General features: G+C 42.3%; 1 protein-coding gene across 1 annotated transcript in view; it reads left to right on the forward strand.

Moving 5' to 3' along the window:
* LOC118563078 overlaps positions 1-13,521 on the forward strand; it is a 77,975-nt gene extending 64,454 nt beyond the window's left edge. The window contains exons 3-12 of the mRNA XM_036136707.1: positions 5,939-6,066; positions 6,305-6,441; positions 6,542-6,635; positions 6,841-7,176; positions 7,301-7,469; positions 8,489-8,610; positions 8,763-9,048; positions 10,483-11,038; positions 11,540-11,675; positions 11,768-13,521. Of these exons, the coding sequence (XP_035992600.1) occupies positions 5,939-6,066; positions 6,305-6,441; positions 6,542-6,635; positions 6,841-7,176; positions 7,301-7,469; positions 8,489-8,610; positions 8,763-9,048; positions 10,483-10,529 (1,319 nt within the window). The 3' untranslated portion in view covers positions 10,530-11,038; positions 11,540-11,675; positions 11,768-13,521. The remainder of the gene's footprint in view (positions 1-5,938; positions 6,067-6,304; positions 6,442-6,541; positions 6,636-6,840; positions 7,177-7,300; positions 7,470-8,488; positions 8,611-8,762; positions 9,049-10,482; positions 11,039-11,539; positions 11,676-11,767) is intronic.
* The last annotated feature ends 866 nt before the right edge of the window (positions 13,522-14,387 follow it).

Genomic DNA, 14,387 nt, shown 5'->3' on the forward strand with positions numbered 1-14,387 from the left:
GACAGCGGAAAGAAAAACTCCCCATTAACAGGAAGTAAAAACCTCCAGCAGAACTGGGCTCAGTATGAACGGTCATCTGCCTCGACCGACTGGGGGTTACAAGAGACAGAGCAGAGACACAACAAGACAGACAAACAAGCACAGAAGCACACATTGATCCAGTAATCTGTTCTACATTAGATGGTAGTAGCAGGTGATCTGTCTTCCCTGGATGATGCCACAGCTAACAGAATGCCAGACCAGGTGTACCTACTATGAAGAAAAAAGAGAGAGAACAAAAAGTTAAAAGCTGAAATGACAACAGTCATTTCAATGCAATGCAATGCAAAACTAGAGACCAGTAGACTGGAGAACAGTAGAACTCAGTAGAGTGAGAAAAATGGGCCCTGATGTCCTCTAGTACACAGCAAAATTGGAAGAGTTGTTTTGTGTTGATTTTACTGGTGTTAATTGTTCTGGTGTTAACAGGAGTCACTGTGTGTTAATTGTGGTGTTACATTAACACTGAGAGTGCTTAAAAAGCTCTGTGCACTGTGTTGTTTCAAAGAGTTAACTGCCTAACACTGACTGAGAGTGACATTCCATATCCGGTTCTTTCATCGTGTTGCACACTCGAACAAATTAATGTTGAGACATGCGGTGGTTGTGAATTTTCTTTTACTTTACTTCTCTCTGAAAATGCCAACAACATTCATACATAAGACGTGCGTCACACTATGGCTGTTCTTTTTCTAATGAGTTTACGTTCTCCAACAGAAATTTAGGACCCAGGGCTGCCCTAAGCGCCTGTTCAAAACTGATCCATTTTTTCACTCATTTCACTCTCAGCCAGAATCGTTACCTAGATAGTATATATGAACGTTCAGCTTAACATAACACAGTTTTTTTAATAACAAAACAAAATATTTATAGGAGAGGTAACAGAATAGAATTGTATTTTAATGGAGGAGGGGGTCCTTGATCTAAAGTCCCCATCAACTGGTCCCCCACAATCATTCTTCCTTTTGGACGACGGACATCTTGCTGCTCTTTTCCACCTGTGAAATAGATGATTGCTTAAAAAGGTAAGAATCTTAATATATTAATGTGACGTTAGTTGTGTTTCCAAGAAAGTTTTAAATGCACATCAGCCTGCTGTGTGTGTAAACTGGCCAACTACAAACTTTGTGTTTCGGCTAGGCTATGTAGTCTAACAACTAGTTGGTAGACGAACCAAGAATTTGCATAGCATAAATAAATACGTAATATATAGTAACCTAAGCCCAATCTCCCAAATGTTTTCTTTTCTGTGACAAATGAAATGTATTTTGTGGAATCGAACGGGTGGCCAGGAAGCTGTTAGGATATCGCGCGCACGTTGTATAGCCTATGCTAGTTTGACAAGGACATTTCATTCTGTTTCCGTTCTCCAAAATAACCTAGAACTAATTTAGTTATATAATTTAACTAGGCACTTAGTTCTAGCAGACACCAGCAAATCTGTATTGCTCCTTAAACCGCCTCTGGCATTAATATCTGCCAACAGTGCCTTAACTTTGCTAACTGTGGGCGGCAGTGTAGGCTAGGCGGGGAAAGCAATCCCATTCGTGAAAGTGCACTAATTGTTAGCAGCGAACATCAAGGCATTTGAAAATGCACCCGTTACCTCCGCCAATTTCTTTTTGCATGTGTCTATGTATCGAACAATGCACGCATCTGTATATATCTTGACATACTTAGTAGAAGTCAGCAATAGTGTGTGTGTAGCAGACTACTACTGTAAATCGGAATTCTTGTGCAAAATTCTGTTTCCCTGTGAAAATCTGTTCCCCGTGTCGGGAGCGCGCATTGCAGCCAGAGAGGCGGATCTGACCATTTTCAAGGCGCTCCTGATCATTTTTCGGTAAAAACAGCTCATATAATCATGTCAACTTTATAACATTCAGTTTAATCGGTTTCTCTTTTTACAAATTTATAAAATTAATACATTAACAAGGTCTTCTTGCGCTGTTTTGTGTTGTTTTTTTAAACGCCGAGAGAATCGGTATTTCTCCAACTTTTGTCCCTTCAGCCTAACAGAAATAAACGTCACCAAACAGATTTCCAACACGTAGTGTATTTTTAATTTTTCATTGCTGATATAAGAGGATGGAAACTGGCTGATAGCAGGGCACACAAATTAGAATTTCTGGTTAATCCCCTTCTAATGTAAAATATGAAATATTACTGGATTAAGGACATTTCTAGTATAACATATCACACATATCAATTTTAGAGAAATTGGAAACAGTTGCTCTTTATTTCCCAAAGATGTGAGAGGAGGAGATGAGAGAATGGATGTTTCAGCTCCCTGAAATAATTTGTTCCTCCTCCATAACATGGGAAGAAGTAAAAGTACCTGCAGGTCTTTAAATGTGCTTATTCCTCTCACCATCAACAACAAATCCTGTTGATTTGGTCATATTTACTCTTTATTTGCAAAAATTAAACGGGGGTAACAGTTTCTTTCTGTAAACTGAAATAATCTGTTCCTCCTCCATAACATGGGAAGAAGTAAATGTACCTGCAGGTCTTTAAATGTGCTTATTCCCCTCACCACCAACAACAAATCCTGGGCATTTGGTCATATTTACTCTTTATTTGCAAAAATTAAAAAGGGGGGGGGGGGGCATGTATTTCAGCTGTTTTAGCTGCCTGATATAATCCATTCTCCCAAAAACATGGGAATAAATTACCAGCAAGTCTTTAACTGTGATTCAAAAACATTTGCTCTTCATTTCACAAAAGCAAGAGGCCTTGGAATTTATATCTTTCTCATTTCAAAAAGAAATGAGAAAGATATAAATTCATATAAAATTTCAAAATAAGCTTTCTGAAAAAAAAAATTCCAGTGGTTTGTTTTTAATTATTTTCGTTATATTTGTAAATAGTTAGATAAACCTTTAAACCGAAAATACATTTCTTAAAGGTCATCAAGCAAACAGTGATATTTATAATAATATAGTATCATATAATAAATGTTGCAAAAATGACTGTACTTGGGCCGTACTAGAAAATATTTGTTTATTACTTGGTAAACTTTCATGGAAAGATCAAATTTGGCAATGGGCAGCCCAGTTTCAATGCAGCAGCATAGTTGCAGTAGCTTTTTTGACCATTTCCTGCACAACGTACCTTTAAAATTGTGGTATGTTGATATGGCATTTATAAATATATTCCAGGTTTTTCCATTCGAGGACGGCATGTTGCTGAAAGTTAAATATCGGAATGTGAAGAAGTACATCACTTGGCACTCAGCCGTGACCTATGTGGAATTCATCAGTAAAGGCAAGGACTTTGATTAATGTCTGAAGACATATGCCACGATTCCACTACTGCCAATAAGTGTTTTTCTGTCAATCCCCCTTACATGTATTTCCAAAGACATTATTGTTGCACATCTGTTTTTTTTTATGGCACAGATCTCTTAATAAGACACATTTGCCATCGACTGCAAAGTACAACAGTAATACTGTATACAAGAATGGCCATATATGGCCATTGGTCAGATTTCAGCTTGTCATTGTTTCTCTTCTTTTACAGTGAAAGAAAAGTTTGGGCTTCCTGATGCCACTGAGCTTGAGGTGTTCGATGATGCGGACACAGCAGTTGAGGAAGACATTATTCCAGAACTATTGGAGTCCAATCCAGGTCTTTGCTTGAAAGTTCGTGAAAAAACTTCTGATGAAGGTATGGGTCTTATGCTGTCAATGAAGAGTATGTAACATATACGGTGCCTAAAAACATCTACACCCCCCTGTTCAAATGCTAGGTTCTTGTTATGCAAAAAAATGACAGAAAGACAAATCATTTCACAACTTTTCCCACTTAAAGCTAAACTATTATTGTATGCAATGTAAGTGAAAAACAAACTTAAAGCTTTAAATGGAGAGGATGCACACCCTGAAACTTAATACTTTGTTGCAGCACCTTTGGTTTCTATTACAGCACTTGATCTTTTTTGGGCAAGAGTCTATCAGTATAGCACATAAGCATTCCAAATCTGCCTCTACTGTGTACAATCCTCCTCAGATTGTCCGACAGATGTTCAGTGGGATACAGGTCTGAACTCTCTCTGGGCCATTCCAAAACCTCAACCTTATTCTGGTGAAGCCATTCTTTTGATGATTTAGTCATGTGCCAAAGACGGTTATTGTTCTGAAAGATGAAGTTCCTCCGCATCTTCACCTGTCTAACAAGGGGGCACTGTTCCACGGCCCCTGTGGAACTGGTCATAATTCCCTCCTCCCTGACTACAGTGCCAGTTCCAGCTGAAGAACAACAATTATATAGCATGATGCTGCCACCACCATTCTTCACTTTATGTATGGTTTTACCTTGGTGATGTGTAGTTGTTTTTGTGCCAAATATACCTTTTGGAATTATGTTAAAGAATAAAAAAAAAAAGCTAAACCAGGGTTTCATCAGATCATAACACATGTTCCCACATGCATCTGGGCGATTACAGTTGTCTTTCTGTAAAATGTACTCCACAGGTTGAACTTTTTGGACATAATTCCAAAGGGTATGTTTGGGGCAAAACGTCACCCTAATAACACCATACCTAAAGTGAAGTATGGTGGTGGCAGTATTGTGCTTTTGTGCTGTTTTTATTCAGCTATAACTTGGGCCTTAATTGGGGAGGATGGAATAATGAATATTTTGACAAAGGCCATGGTAGTGGCACAGAACTTTTGACCCTCTGTTAGGAAGGTGAAGATGCAGATGAACTGCATTGTTCAGGTTAATAGTTCAGATTAAAGGTGGAAAAATCTGTGAATTTATTTGTTTTTCTGTCATTTTCTTTACATAACAAAAACCTGGAATTTGAAGAGGGGTGTAGACTTTTAAGACCTACTGTACATATGTACGCAATGTTTTCGCTCTTTGGTGCACCTGGCAGTGTGACAGTGTGAAAGTAAGCTATATATGCTGTACTCCTTTGCATTGTGATCGATGCACACAATTAAAATTGGTTATAGGTATGGAATGTATAAATGCCAGAGTCAGCTTTGCATTTATTCTGACATACTTGTGTCATGATTGGTTCCAGTTTACGAACCCACATGCATGAACACAATCAGGAGACGCGTATGCAAACAATAATAAAGTTTATTGAACAGAGGGGACAGGGTTGGGGAGAAAGCACGGAGCAGGAGTCAGGAAGGGATAACCAGTTCAGCCACTGTCAACGAGAGGAAGCGTTTAGACACAGTGAATCCAGGGAGGTGGATGAACATATAAATATATCTATATATATATGTAGAGGGGGAAAAAGGCTTACTAGGAGCATATGGAGGTCCTCTTGGAAGCGGAGGCAGACCCAGGGCGGCGTGGGGAGGTAGTGAACCGTTGGAGGGCGGACAGGTAAGACAGGCTGAATGGGGAGCGAGCTGGCAGCTGGTCGTGATCCGAAACAAAACGATCCACAAAACTTTTCTCTTGAGAAAACTCCAAAGGAATCCAGGTAGACCTGACGAGAAGGGACAAACACAGGAGGCGATTATCTCGGGAAGATGTGCAGAGGCCCTTACTCTGGGACGATAGTTACCAAGGTAAACAAACACTCAGGCAAGGAAGTGTCAGCTCGCCGCTTCTTAAATATCCCCAGCCTCAGTCAGCAAATGCACCACAGATGTGTCCCCGGGTTCCACCACACGCTTCTCCAGGGGCTCTGCTCCTAGGCGGCATCTGGTGGAGGAAGTGGAAAGCGGCAGGCTTCCAAAACAACAACAACAAAAACAAAAAAAAACACCGATCCTGACAACTTGTCTTTCACAACATTACATGTTACCACAATAGCCCATGTCAAAACGGATACTACCACAGTCATATATTAATCAAAGGATGTGCTGTACAGATTTCTTTCCTTTAGACCACTCAACGCCTTCTACTTCTGATACTGCATCTTCTGTCACAGATACCTTGTCCTTATCATCAAGCGACAGCGACGTAAGAGAAAAGAGCATTTCTACAGGTTGTAGTAGACTGAACAAAGAAGGAAGCCCATCTGTGGAGAAAGCTCCCCTGTCAGAGACCGCAAAAGAGGTAACATTTTAAGGAAAAAGTCATGTGTTGTTTGTAAACATACCTCATTTCTGTGGCACAGACACAGGCAAAGTTTCTATCCATACTAATACTCCCCAATAGTATGATCAAGCATTTGTTTCTCACCTACAAATGGAGCAGGAAAACCCCTCAAATGTATCGTGTGATGCATGACACTTACATGCTTAATTATGTTTAATAATGATGATAATTACTTTTGTGTGTTTTGTGTAAGCAGATGGTGAAAAATGCCTTGCTTCGGAAATCTGGAGGACAGGACATTCTTGAAGAGTATAAATCCGAAAACACGCTAAAGCACCGCACTAGGAGGCAGCTTGTCAACATACTGGCAAGTGATATGACTGAGAGACATGGGTAAGACCTAGCAATTGAACTTTGACATGAGTTTAGATTTGTGCAAAATATATTCTCCTGCCTGTCAGAACTAAGTGAATTTTTTGTCTTGTCGCTACAGCCGGATTCCCTCCCGTCAACAGAAGGAGAAGTATGCGCTGGGAATCATTTCACTTTTTCCTGCACTTAAGGATCCCTTCTCACCAAAAGGATATGTAAGTTTTGCATTGATTTTTAGGAGTCAGTAGAAAAAATTACATTGGAAGGTGGCTAATGTGACCGCTAGGATGGTTATTATTGCATATATTTCATATTTTAGTCATAGCTATAATAGCCTGACTTATATAGGTGATTTTTACTTTTGTTTCCATTTGCTGTGCGAGATGTAACACTATTTTGATGTTCTTTCATTTGTTGTAGGAGCATTTTTATGATGCACAGAAAGGTACTGGATATTTGGCGTGGCATCTGAAGACAATGAGCAGGACTACAGCGAAGAGGCCAGCAAAGGAGCCATCATTGCCTAAAGACCAAGGACGGCCAAAACGGAGAAAACAAGTGACAACACTGCCTGAGCAGCTTGATGGTGACGACTGCAGAGAAGCCATTTCGTTTCTTGTTCACACCCCTGAAGAGGCAAGTGTGCTGGAGAAAATGAAGATGACGTTTCAATATCGTCAGGACTTGGTGCATGACCCAGAAAGAAGCGCTGATGTCTTCAAAACATTCCCACGTTTCCTGGATGTCAAAGGACTTGTGAGTAGAACATTACTTTCCTTATAATACAGCCCCTTTCAGCCACCAAAGACTTTTAGAATTAAAAGTTCAAATTGTCAGAGTTTTAACACTGGTTCAATGTTGTCATATATGTGATTAACAGGTAAATCAAGACTTCAACTTGCTGTTTGGTGCTGAAAAAAGTTCCAAGTTGTTGAACAAGTGGGACACAACATTCAAGCCGAAGATCATCAAGAAGGCCACCCAGCTGACTCAATCAACTGATCTGCGTCGTCTGTTAAAAGCGGCTGAGAGTCACCCAGAGAGTGATGGTATGCTGGCACACAGTGTTTTACAGTATAAATCAGGGTTGGGGAACCTTTTTTATTCGGGGGGCGACTGTGGCTTGAGTAGTTGTCTGGCAACCAGAAGGTTGTGGGTTCGATTCCAGCTTCTCCTTGCCACATGTCGATGTGCCCTTGGGCAAGGCACTTAACCCCAAGTTGCCTACCGAGCTGTGTCTCGGTGTATAAATGTGTGAGCGTTAGTGAGAGCGACTGGGTGAATGTGGCTATAGTGTACAGCGCTTTGGGTGGTCAGCATGACTGGAAAAGCGCTATATAAGTTCAGTCCATTTACCGTTTAAATTAATTTGATGGCCGTAAAAGTCCTCAGAGGGCCGTACTATGAACCCAAACCATGATTTTCCCCTGCATTTTAGGTCTGTATTGAAGGAAGCCACATTTAAAACAGACCCCACCTTCTCTAAGTCCCCTGAATATAACTTCACTGTATTGGAAATGCATTTTCTGAGATTCACAAATTATGTCATATTTCATTTGAAGCTGCACAACATTACAATCATATCAGGGGCCAGATAAAGGTTCCCCACCCCATACTATAAATTATACCAGTTTAACCCATTGATGGTGGATGCTGCGTAGAGCAACGTTGACCCAGATGCCTTAAAGGTGCACTGTATAATATTTTTAGTAGTTCATTTCATGCTGTCCATTCACATGTGTTACCTTTTTAGCAAATACTTACCACCACATTTACATTCTAAGTATTTATAATGATTGGGAAAATTGGACTTTTCATACATGAAAAGTCCCTGATGCAAGATGAGGGTCTTGGCTTTTAAAAGCGTCGCATTTCATGTTTTGATGTGCTTCGAAGGCTGATAAAGTAAGGTTTTTCTAGGCTGAGGACCCCCTCTGAGGACTTGGGGCATTCAGCAGGGTTTTTGTAGTTGGTTTTGGCAGAAATGGGTTGTAATGTTTTCTGTTCCTATGTTAATCACTGACTCTCTCTGTCTCTCTCTGTCTCTCTCTGTCTCTCTCTCTTATAGATTGGGACAGTGACATGGCCACTCTGCTGCTGCTACTTCATCTTTTGCCTCCCACAGCTGGACGCAAGAAGACCAAGATCAGCCCAACTGATGCAGCTGATAGAATGGTGCTCTTCAACAAGGTACATTCATCGTAAAATTTACACAACATACTAGTTTTTACTTGGTTTCTGAGAAACACCCTATTATGGAACATGATGTAAAACCAACTGTAATGTCTGAAACAAATAAGTCACTAGGAATGTTTTTTTCTTTTTTATCATGTGTTTTGCAGTCATGCAGCAGCATAGATGAATGTCTAAAAGAAAGAGAGGGAAAGCAGCCATTCATCCTTGCGGTTGGCCGTACCCGTAACAAGATTGACACCTACTATGTTGCCGTTGACAAACAGCTCATTCCATGCCACCATACCAGCTCACTGAGTGCATTTGACGAACTTTTCAAATGTCACTATGTCTTTAACCTCTCGTATGATGAGTCCCTGGTCCATCTGTACACGTTTGTACAGACTACTGTATTCAACATCGATGTTTACTCCACAGATGAGTCACCGCGTGTTTGTGAGTTGCGTGCCAAGATGTTGAATGACAATGTTTAAATGTTTTATCTGTCAAGCCATGCATACCACCAGTTAGGCCTTAATAAGCCACTTACGTTATTTATGTAAGTGTTTTGTGGTGTGATTTGCAACTGCCATTTGTAACTTTTTTTGGTGCTTGGTGTATTAAAAATTATAAATGTATTATTTGCTTGTCTGTCTTCCCCGTTTTGTATAAGACAACTTAACACTAGTAGAACAGCGACATGAGTGTATTTCATGTATGTAAATGTGCACTGCACACTGCTGCACACAGTCCACATGAACGTTTAGTTTTAGAAAAAGCAGTATCTATTTCACAAAATAACACAAATTAGTGTTACATGGTAACCCCTATAGTGAGTTAAGCTAAGTCAATTCAACACTCAAATGTGTTAAAAATATAACACTTTAGGTGTCAAGATGTTACACTTAAAGTGAAGTTTTAACACTAATCCGTGAAGAATCAGCACTCAAATGTGTTAAAAATTTAACACTGTAGGTGTTAACATGTTACCCTTTGAGTGAAAAGTATAACACTGATCGGTGTGAAAAATACACAAAAGTAGTAGTCAAATGTAACACTGTGGGTGTTAAAGTATCCATCCATCCATCCATTTTCCAAACCGCTTCTCCCTCATGGGGTCGCAGGGGGTGCTGGTGCCTATCTCCAGCGTTCACTGGGCGAGAGGCGGGGTACACCCTGGACAGGTCGCCAGTCTGTCGCAGGGCAACACAGAGAGACAAACAGGACAAACAACCATTCACACACACACTTACACCTAAGGACAATTTGGAGAAGCCAATTAACCTAACAGTCATGTTTTTGGTCTGTGGGAGGAAGCTGGAGTACCCAGAGAGAACCCACGCATGCACAGGGAGAACATGCAAACTCCATGCAGAAAGACCCAGGGGTGTACTCGAACCCAGGACCTTCTTGCTGCAAGGCAACTGTGGGTGTTAAAGTAATAACACTGAAATAGAGTTAAACTATCAACACTATGCATAGTGCATAGGAACCAGTGAGAATTATATAAACTCAGGAAAAGTGTTAAATTTAACACTATGGGAGTTGATTTAATACTGGCCGATTTGCTGTGTAGCCTAAGCCTATAGCAGCATAATTATAGAGGTAGCTCAGGGTAACATGAGCCACTCTAACTATTGTTGTGATATTACCACCATGAGGAATAATTGATGTCAGATTGAATTCTGAACAGTAGGGAAGAGGTGACCAAAAGAATTCTATCCTGCTGCAAACATAAGGAGACACAGCCACAGAGGAGAGGGAGCCAGTAGGGACGGCCTCTCTTTCAGCAGGATGCTAGTTGTGGACCACTCCCCACAGATAAAGGTCAGGACACCTCAGAAATCTCTCTCTTCTGACCAGACACTCTCTTCTGCGACTTCTCTCCAGGGGCTCCCAAGGAGAGGGGGGGGTCTCCTTCCTCAGCAGCCATGTAACTGAAGACCCAAAAGCCACATCCTCCCCAGAACAGCCGTTCTGTTTAACTCACCTCCCTGGACCTTCCTTACTGCTGAGACAAAGGAGAAGGCATGAACAATGAGTCCCTGGCCGGGCCTGACTGACGCACCTCCAGCACATGGGGGAAAACTCGTCGTCCGGGGAACATGTCTGGTCAAATCAGAGTTAAGTCTGCTGTCTTAACCTCATAATCAGATGCAGAAGGATGGATCCTGCATGCCAAAACAGCTTTGTTGTGTTTCTCCTCAGCCTTTACAGGGAAGCGAAACCCAGACGGAGCTCAAAAGCCGGCAGAATGACCTGCTTTCGAATGTGAGGAGAATCTGCTTAAATCGCAGTGCATCAAGGCCAGAGACCAGGCATTCGATCCCTCCACATGGTGCTGCTGTTCTTGCTTTCCCGCCAAGAACAGCCAATAACTTCCCTGCTTTCAGTGCTCCTTCCTGGAATGGCCAAAGTGGACAAAACTCACACGAGGCAAAAACAGGTTTGGGCAGCGAGCTGAGGGAGAAGTTAAATGGTTCATTTGGAAATGTTTTGTAAATCGTTGTGCACATGGAGCCCTTTAACACTAGAATTACCAGGGTTATCGACCTCCCCCCTGAAGTCCCAAAAGAGGGCCAAAAGACCCTGAGTCCAAACTGACGACTCTGGTGGCTCAAATTAGCATCCCTTGTTCAATTGTAAATAGGGCCATTGCCTGACGAATCAGCAGGGGGGGGAGGAGAGCCGAACTCACAAAAGCATTCCACACTTCTGTACTGTCAGGCCAGAAGGTACGTGTGAATAGTCCATGTTGGGGGTGGGTGCGATCTATGATGGAGGTGGCTCTACAGTAGAAAACTGACCAAATTAATTGTGTTGATCCACCTCAAAAAAATCATGCAAAAGGTGTAGCAAAAGAGATCTGGGAGACTTTGCACATGCAAATTTGCATGCAACCTTTTGTGCTGTGGAGGATAAATAGGTGACTGCTTCATCTATTTAGTTCACAAGAAACAAAATGCAGAAGAGGTTCACCGCTCAGGAGGCATTGGAACTGATTCTGAGCAGTGCCAGCCCTTGTGATTCAGATGGAGAAGATATAGACCTTCAACCGGATTCGGACTCTGAGCTGTCTTCAGGTTAGATTTCTCAACCTACCTATTTTATTTTCCTGACTATTTTTTTATTTAGAACCAAACAAAAAGTTAATTTGAAATTGTTTATCTTGCAGATGAGGAGACTCTCCCTCTACCAAAAAAGAGAGCTCGTTTGGGGAGTGAGCCGTCAGAGACCGCGAAAGATGGCACACTGTGGCGTGAAGAACAAGTGGGGACACATCTCCATTTCACTCCGATAGAACCGTACGCCACAGATGGAGAGCCAAGCGCTAAGGCCAGTCGAAGTATCCGGAGTCGCCTTCAGAGCTTCCTCTGTTTTATCACTCTTGACATGCTTCGTAGCATTCGAGAATGGACTACTCAACATGCACGTCACACGGAGCAGCTGGATTGGTTCATGGATCTCCCGGAACTAATGGCATTTATTTCAGTCATTATCTTGTGGGGGTGACCAAGGTTCCATCACTATGTGACAGCTGGTCAGCAAACCTGGGAAACCCAAGGATCATTGAAACTATGGCCCGAAACCGCCTCCAAGACATCATGCAACACCTACGCTTTGATGACATGTTTACACGCAGTGAGCGAGCGGAGACCGATAAGTTTGCTGCAATCTCCGATGTTTGGGGATCGTTTGTCACCAACTGCATCGCATCCTACAACCCTGGTCGACACATCACTATTGATGAACAACTTTTTCCATCAAAGACTCGCTGCTGTTTCCTGCAATACATTGCAACAAAACCGGACAAGTTTGGCATCAAGTTTTGGGTGGCTTGCGACTTGAAATCAAAGTACATCTGTAATTTCTTCCCATATCTTGGCAAGGACCCCAGTCGTCCCAGTGGGGAGAGACTGTCCAAGACTGTAGTGAGGAGGCTGATGGAACCGTTCATGGACAAGGGCAGTACTGTAACCACGGACAATTTCTTTACATCACTGTCACTTGCACAACGACTGCTTAGCCAGAAAACCACTATCCTCGGCACAGGCAACAAGAGATGACGGGAAATTCCTCAATCCGCTAGACAGATGGATCGCACTGAATTCACCACTCAGGTGTTTTCAACCACTGGTGCCATGCTGACGGTGTATGTGCCCAAACGGATGAAGGCCGTTTACGTTCTCAGCAGCATGCACAGCGTGGTCGAGACTGAGGATACCACCAAAAGGAAGCCAAACACGGTCACACAATACAACAAAACAAAGTGCGGTGTGGATGTGATGGACGAAATGGTGCGGGAGTACAGCGTGCGTGCAGGAACACGGAGATGGCCAGTCTCCGTGTTCTACAACATGATTGACATGGCAGCACTGAATGCACATGTGCTTTATCAGGCATGCATTGGGGTGCAGGAGAGACGGGTGGACTTCCTGGTTGAGCTCGCCAAAGAGTTGGGTAACTCTCATGTGAGTGAGAAGAAGGCACACAAGGAGAAACTGCTTCGGCAACAACCTTCCACACCCAGCTCAGGCAAAAGGGCAAAGTGTCAGGTCAACCATCGATGCAGGAACAATTGTGCAACTGTGAGATGCGTTGACTGCTACAAATACACATGTGACAAATGCACCAGGGTCATACCCTGGCAGTGCCAGGTGTGTTCCGACAGTGCAGACAGACTGCTGAGTGAGTGCTGAAATGCCGGTCACACAAGGACATGCCACTCACACACACGCAGCGTGTGTGTGAGTGGCTAGTGTAAATATGTGCCTAGTGTAAATATGTGTGGAATTGTTTTATTTCTTGTATTTTTTTGTATCGTTTTTAATGACAAAAATAAAAAGCATTCAAACAAATAACTGTTGTTCTTTTGTATATTTCTCATGCTGGAATTTCAGTCCTCTTGACTTAGACACAAATACTTCTGGTCATTGCTCACAGCTGTACCTGGCAGTTAGTAGGGATTTAAGCTTCCCCCTTCCTTTGGTGCACCAGTAATGGCCTTATTTACAAAATCCCTCATCCAGTTCGCCTCAACAGCCATGCTTCATCGCAACTGTCGTTCCCACGCCCAACCCTGAGGATCAGCCCTGCACGAGTCAGTCTCAGGCAGCTGTTAACCCCTGTATTCAGCGTAAACATTACAATGTTACAGAAATAAGACGTCCTTTCAGCGTGACAGCTTCGCGACCCAGTGAAATTCCTAACCCCGCCGAATTTTACACACAGGTTTATCATCTTCTCACCGAGCTGGCCAACTCTGTTACACATTTAACGTCACTCAACGATATTATACAGCTAGAATTAAGCGGGGAAGGATTTTCTCGTCATGCAATCGTTCAAGTAAATGATGAAGGTGATTAAATTCTGCCTGCATTTCTGGAATTTTTAGACGAGTTAACACAGTCTAATGAAGAATTGCCAGGACCCGAAAACTTGAAAATAGTGCTTCAGATTGTACGAAGCCCTCACGGTGGTGCAAAACGTAAGGCAATAAAAAACGTTGTCATCTCTATATTGTTGAAAATGTTTCTAATCAGCTTTGTTTTGCAGCCAGTCTAGCACATCTTTGTAACCCTGCTTTTACAGACGCCCAACCCATGCATCAAGCTTTACTGTGGCAACGCACAGCCAGACTTACTGAGCAAACTCCCGTGACTTTCAGCAATGTGCAAAGATTTGAAGAGAGTCAACAGGAAAATTGTCGTTTTCTTTAAAGACGGCAACGGGCGATGCTTTGTATATTCCAGACCGGCTTTTCAGATCGTTCAAATCCTCTTTTTCTGTTTCTG

The sequence above is a fragment of the Fundulus heteroclitus genome, chromosome 5, assembly GCF_011125445.2.
Source record: "Fundulus heteroclitus isolate FHET01 chromosome 5, MU-UCD_Fhet_4.1, whole genome shotgun sequence".
Taxonomy (NCBI): Eukaryota; Metazoa; Chordata; class Actinopteri; order Cyprinodontiformes; family Fundulidae; genus Fundulus; species Fundulus heteroclitus.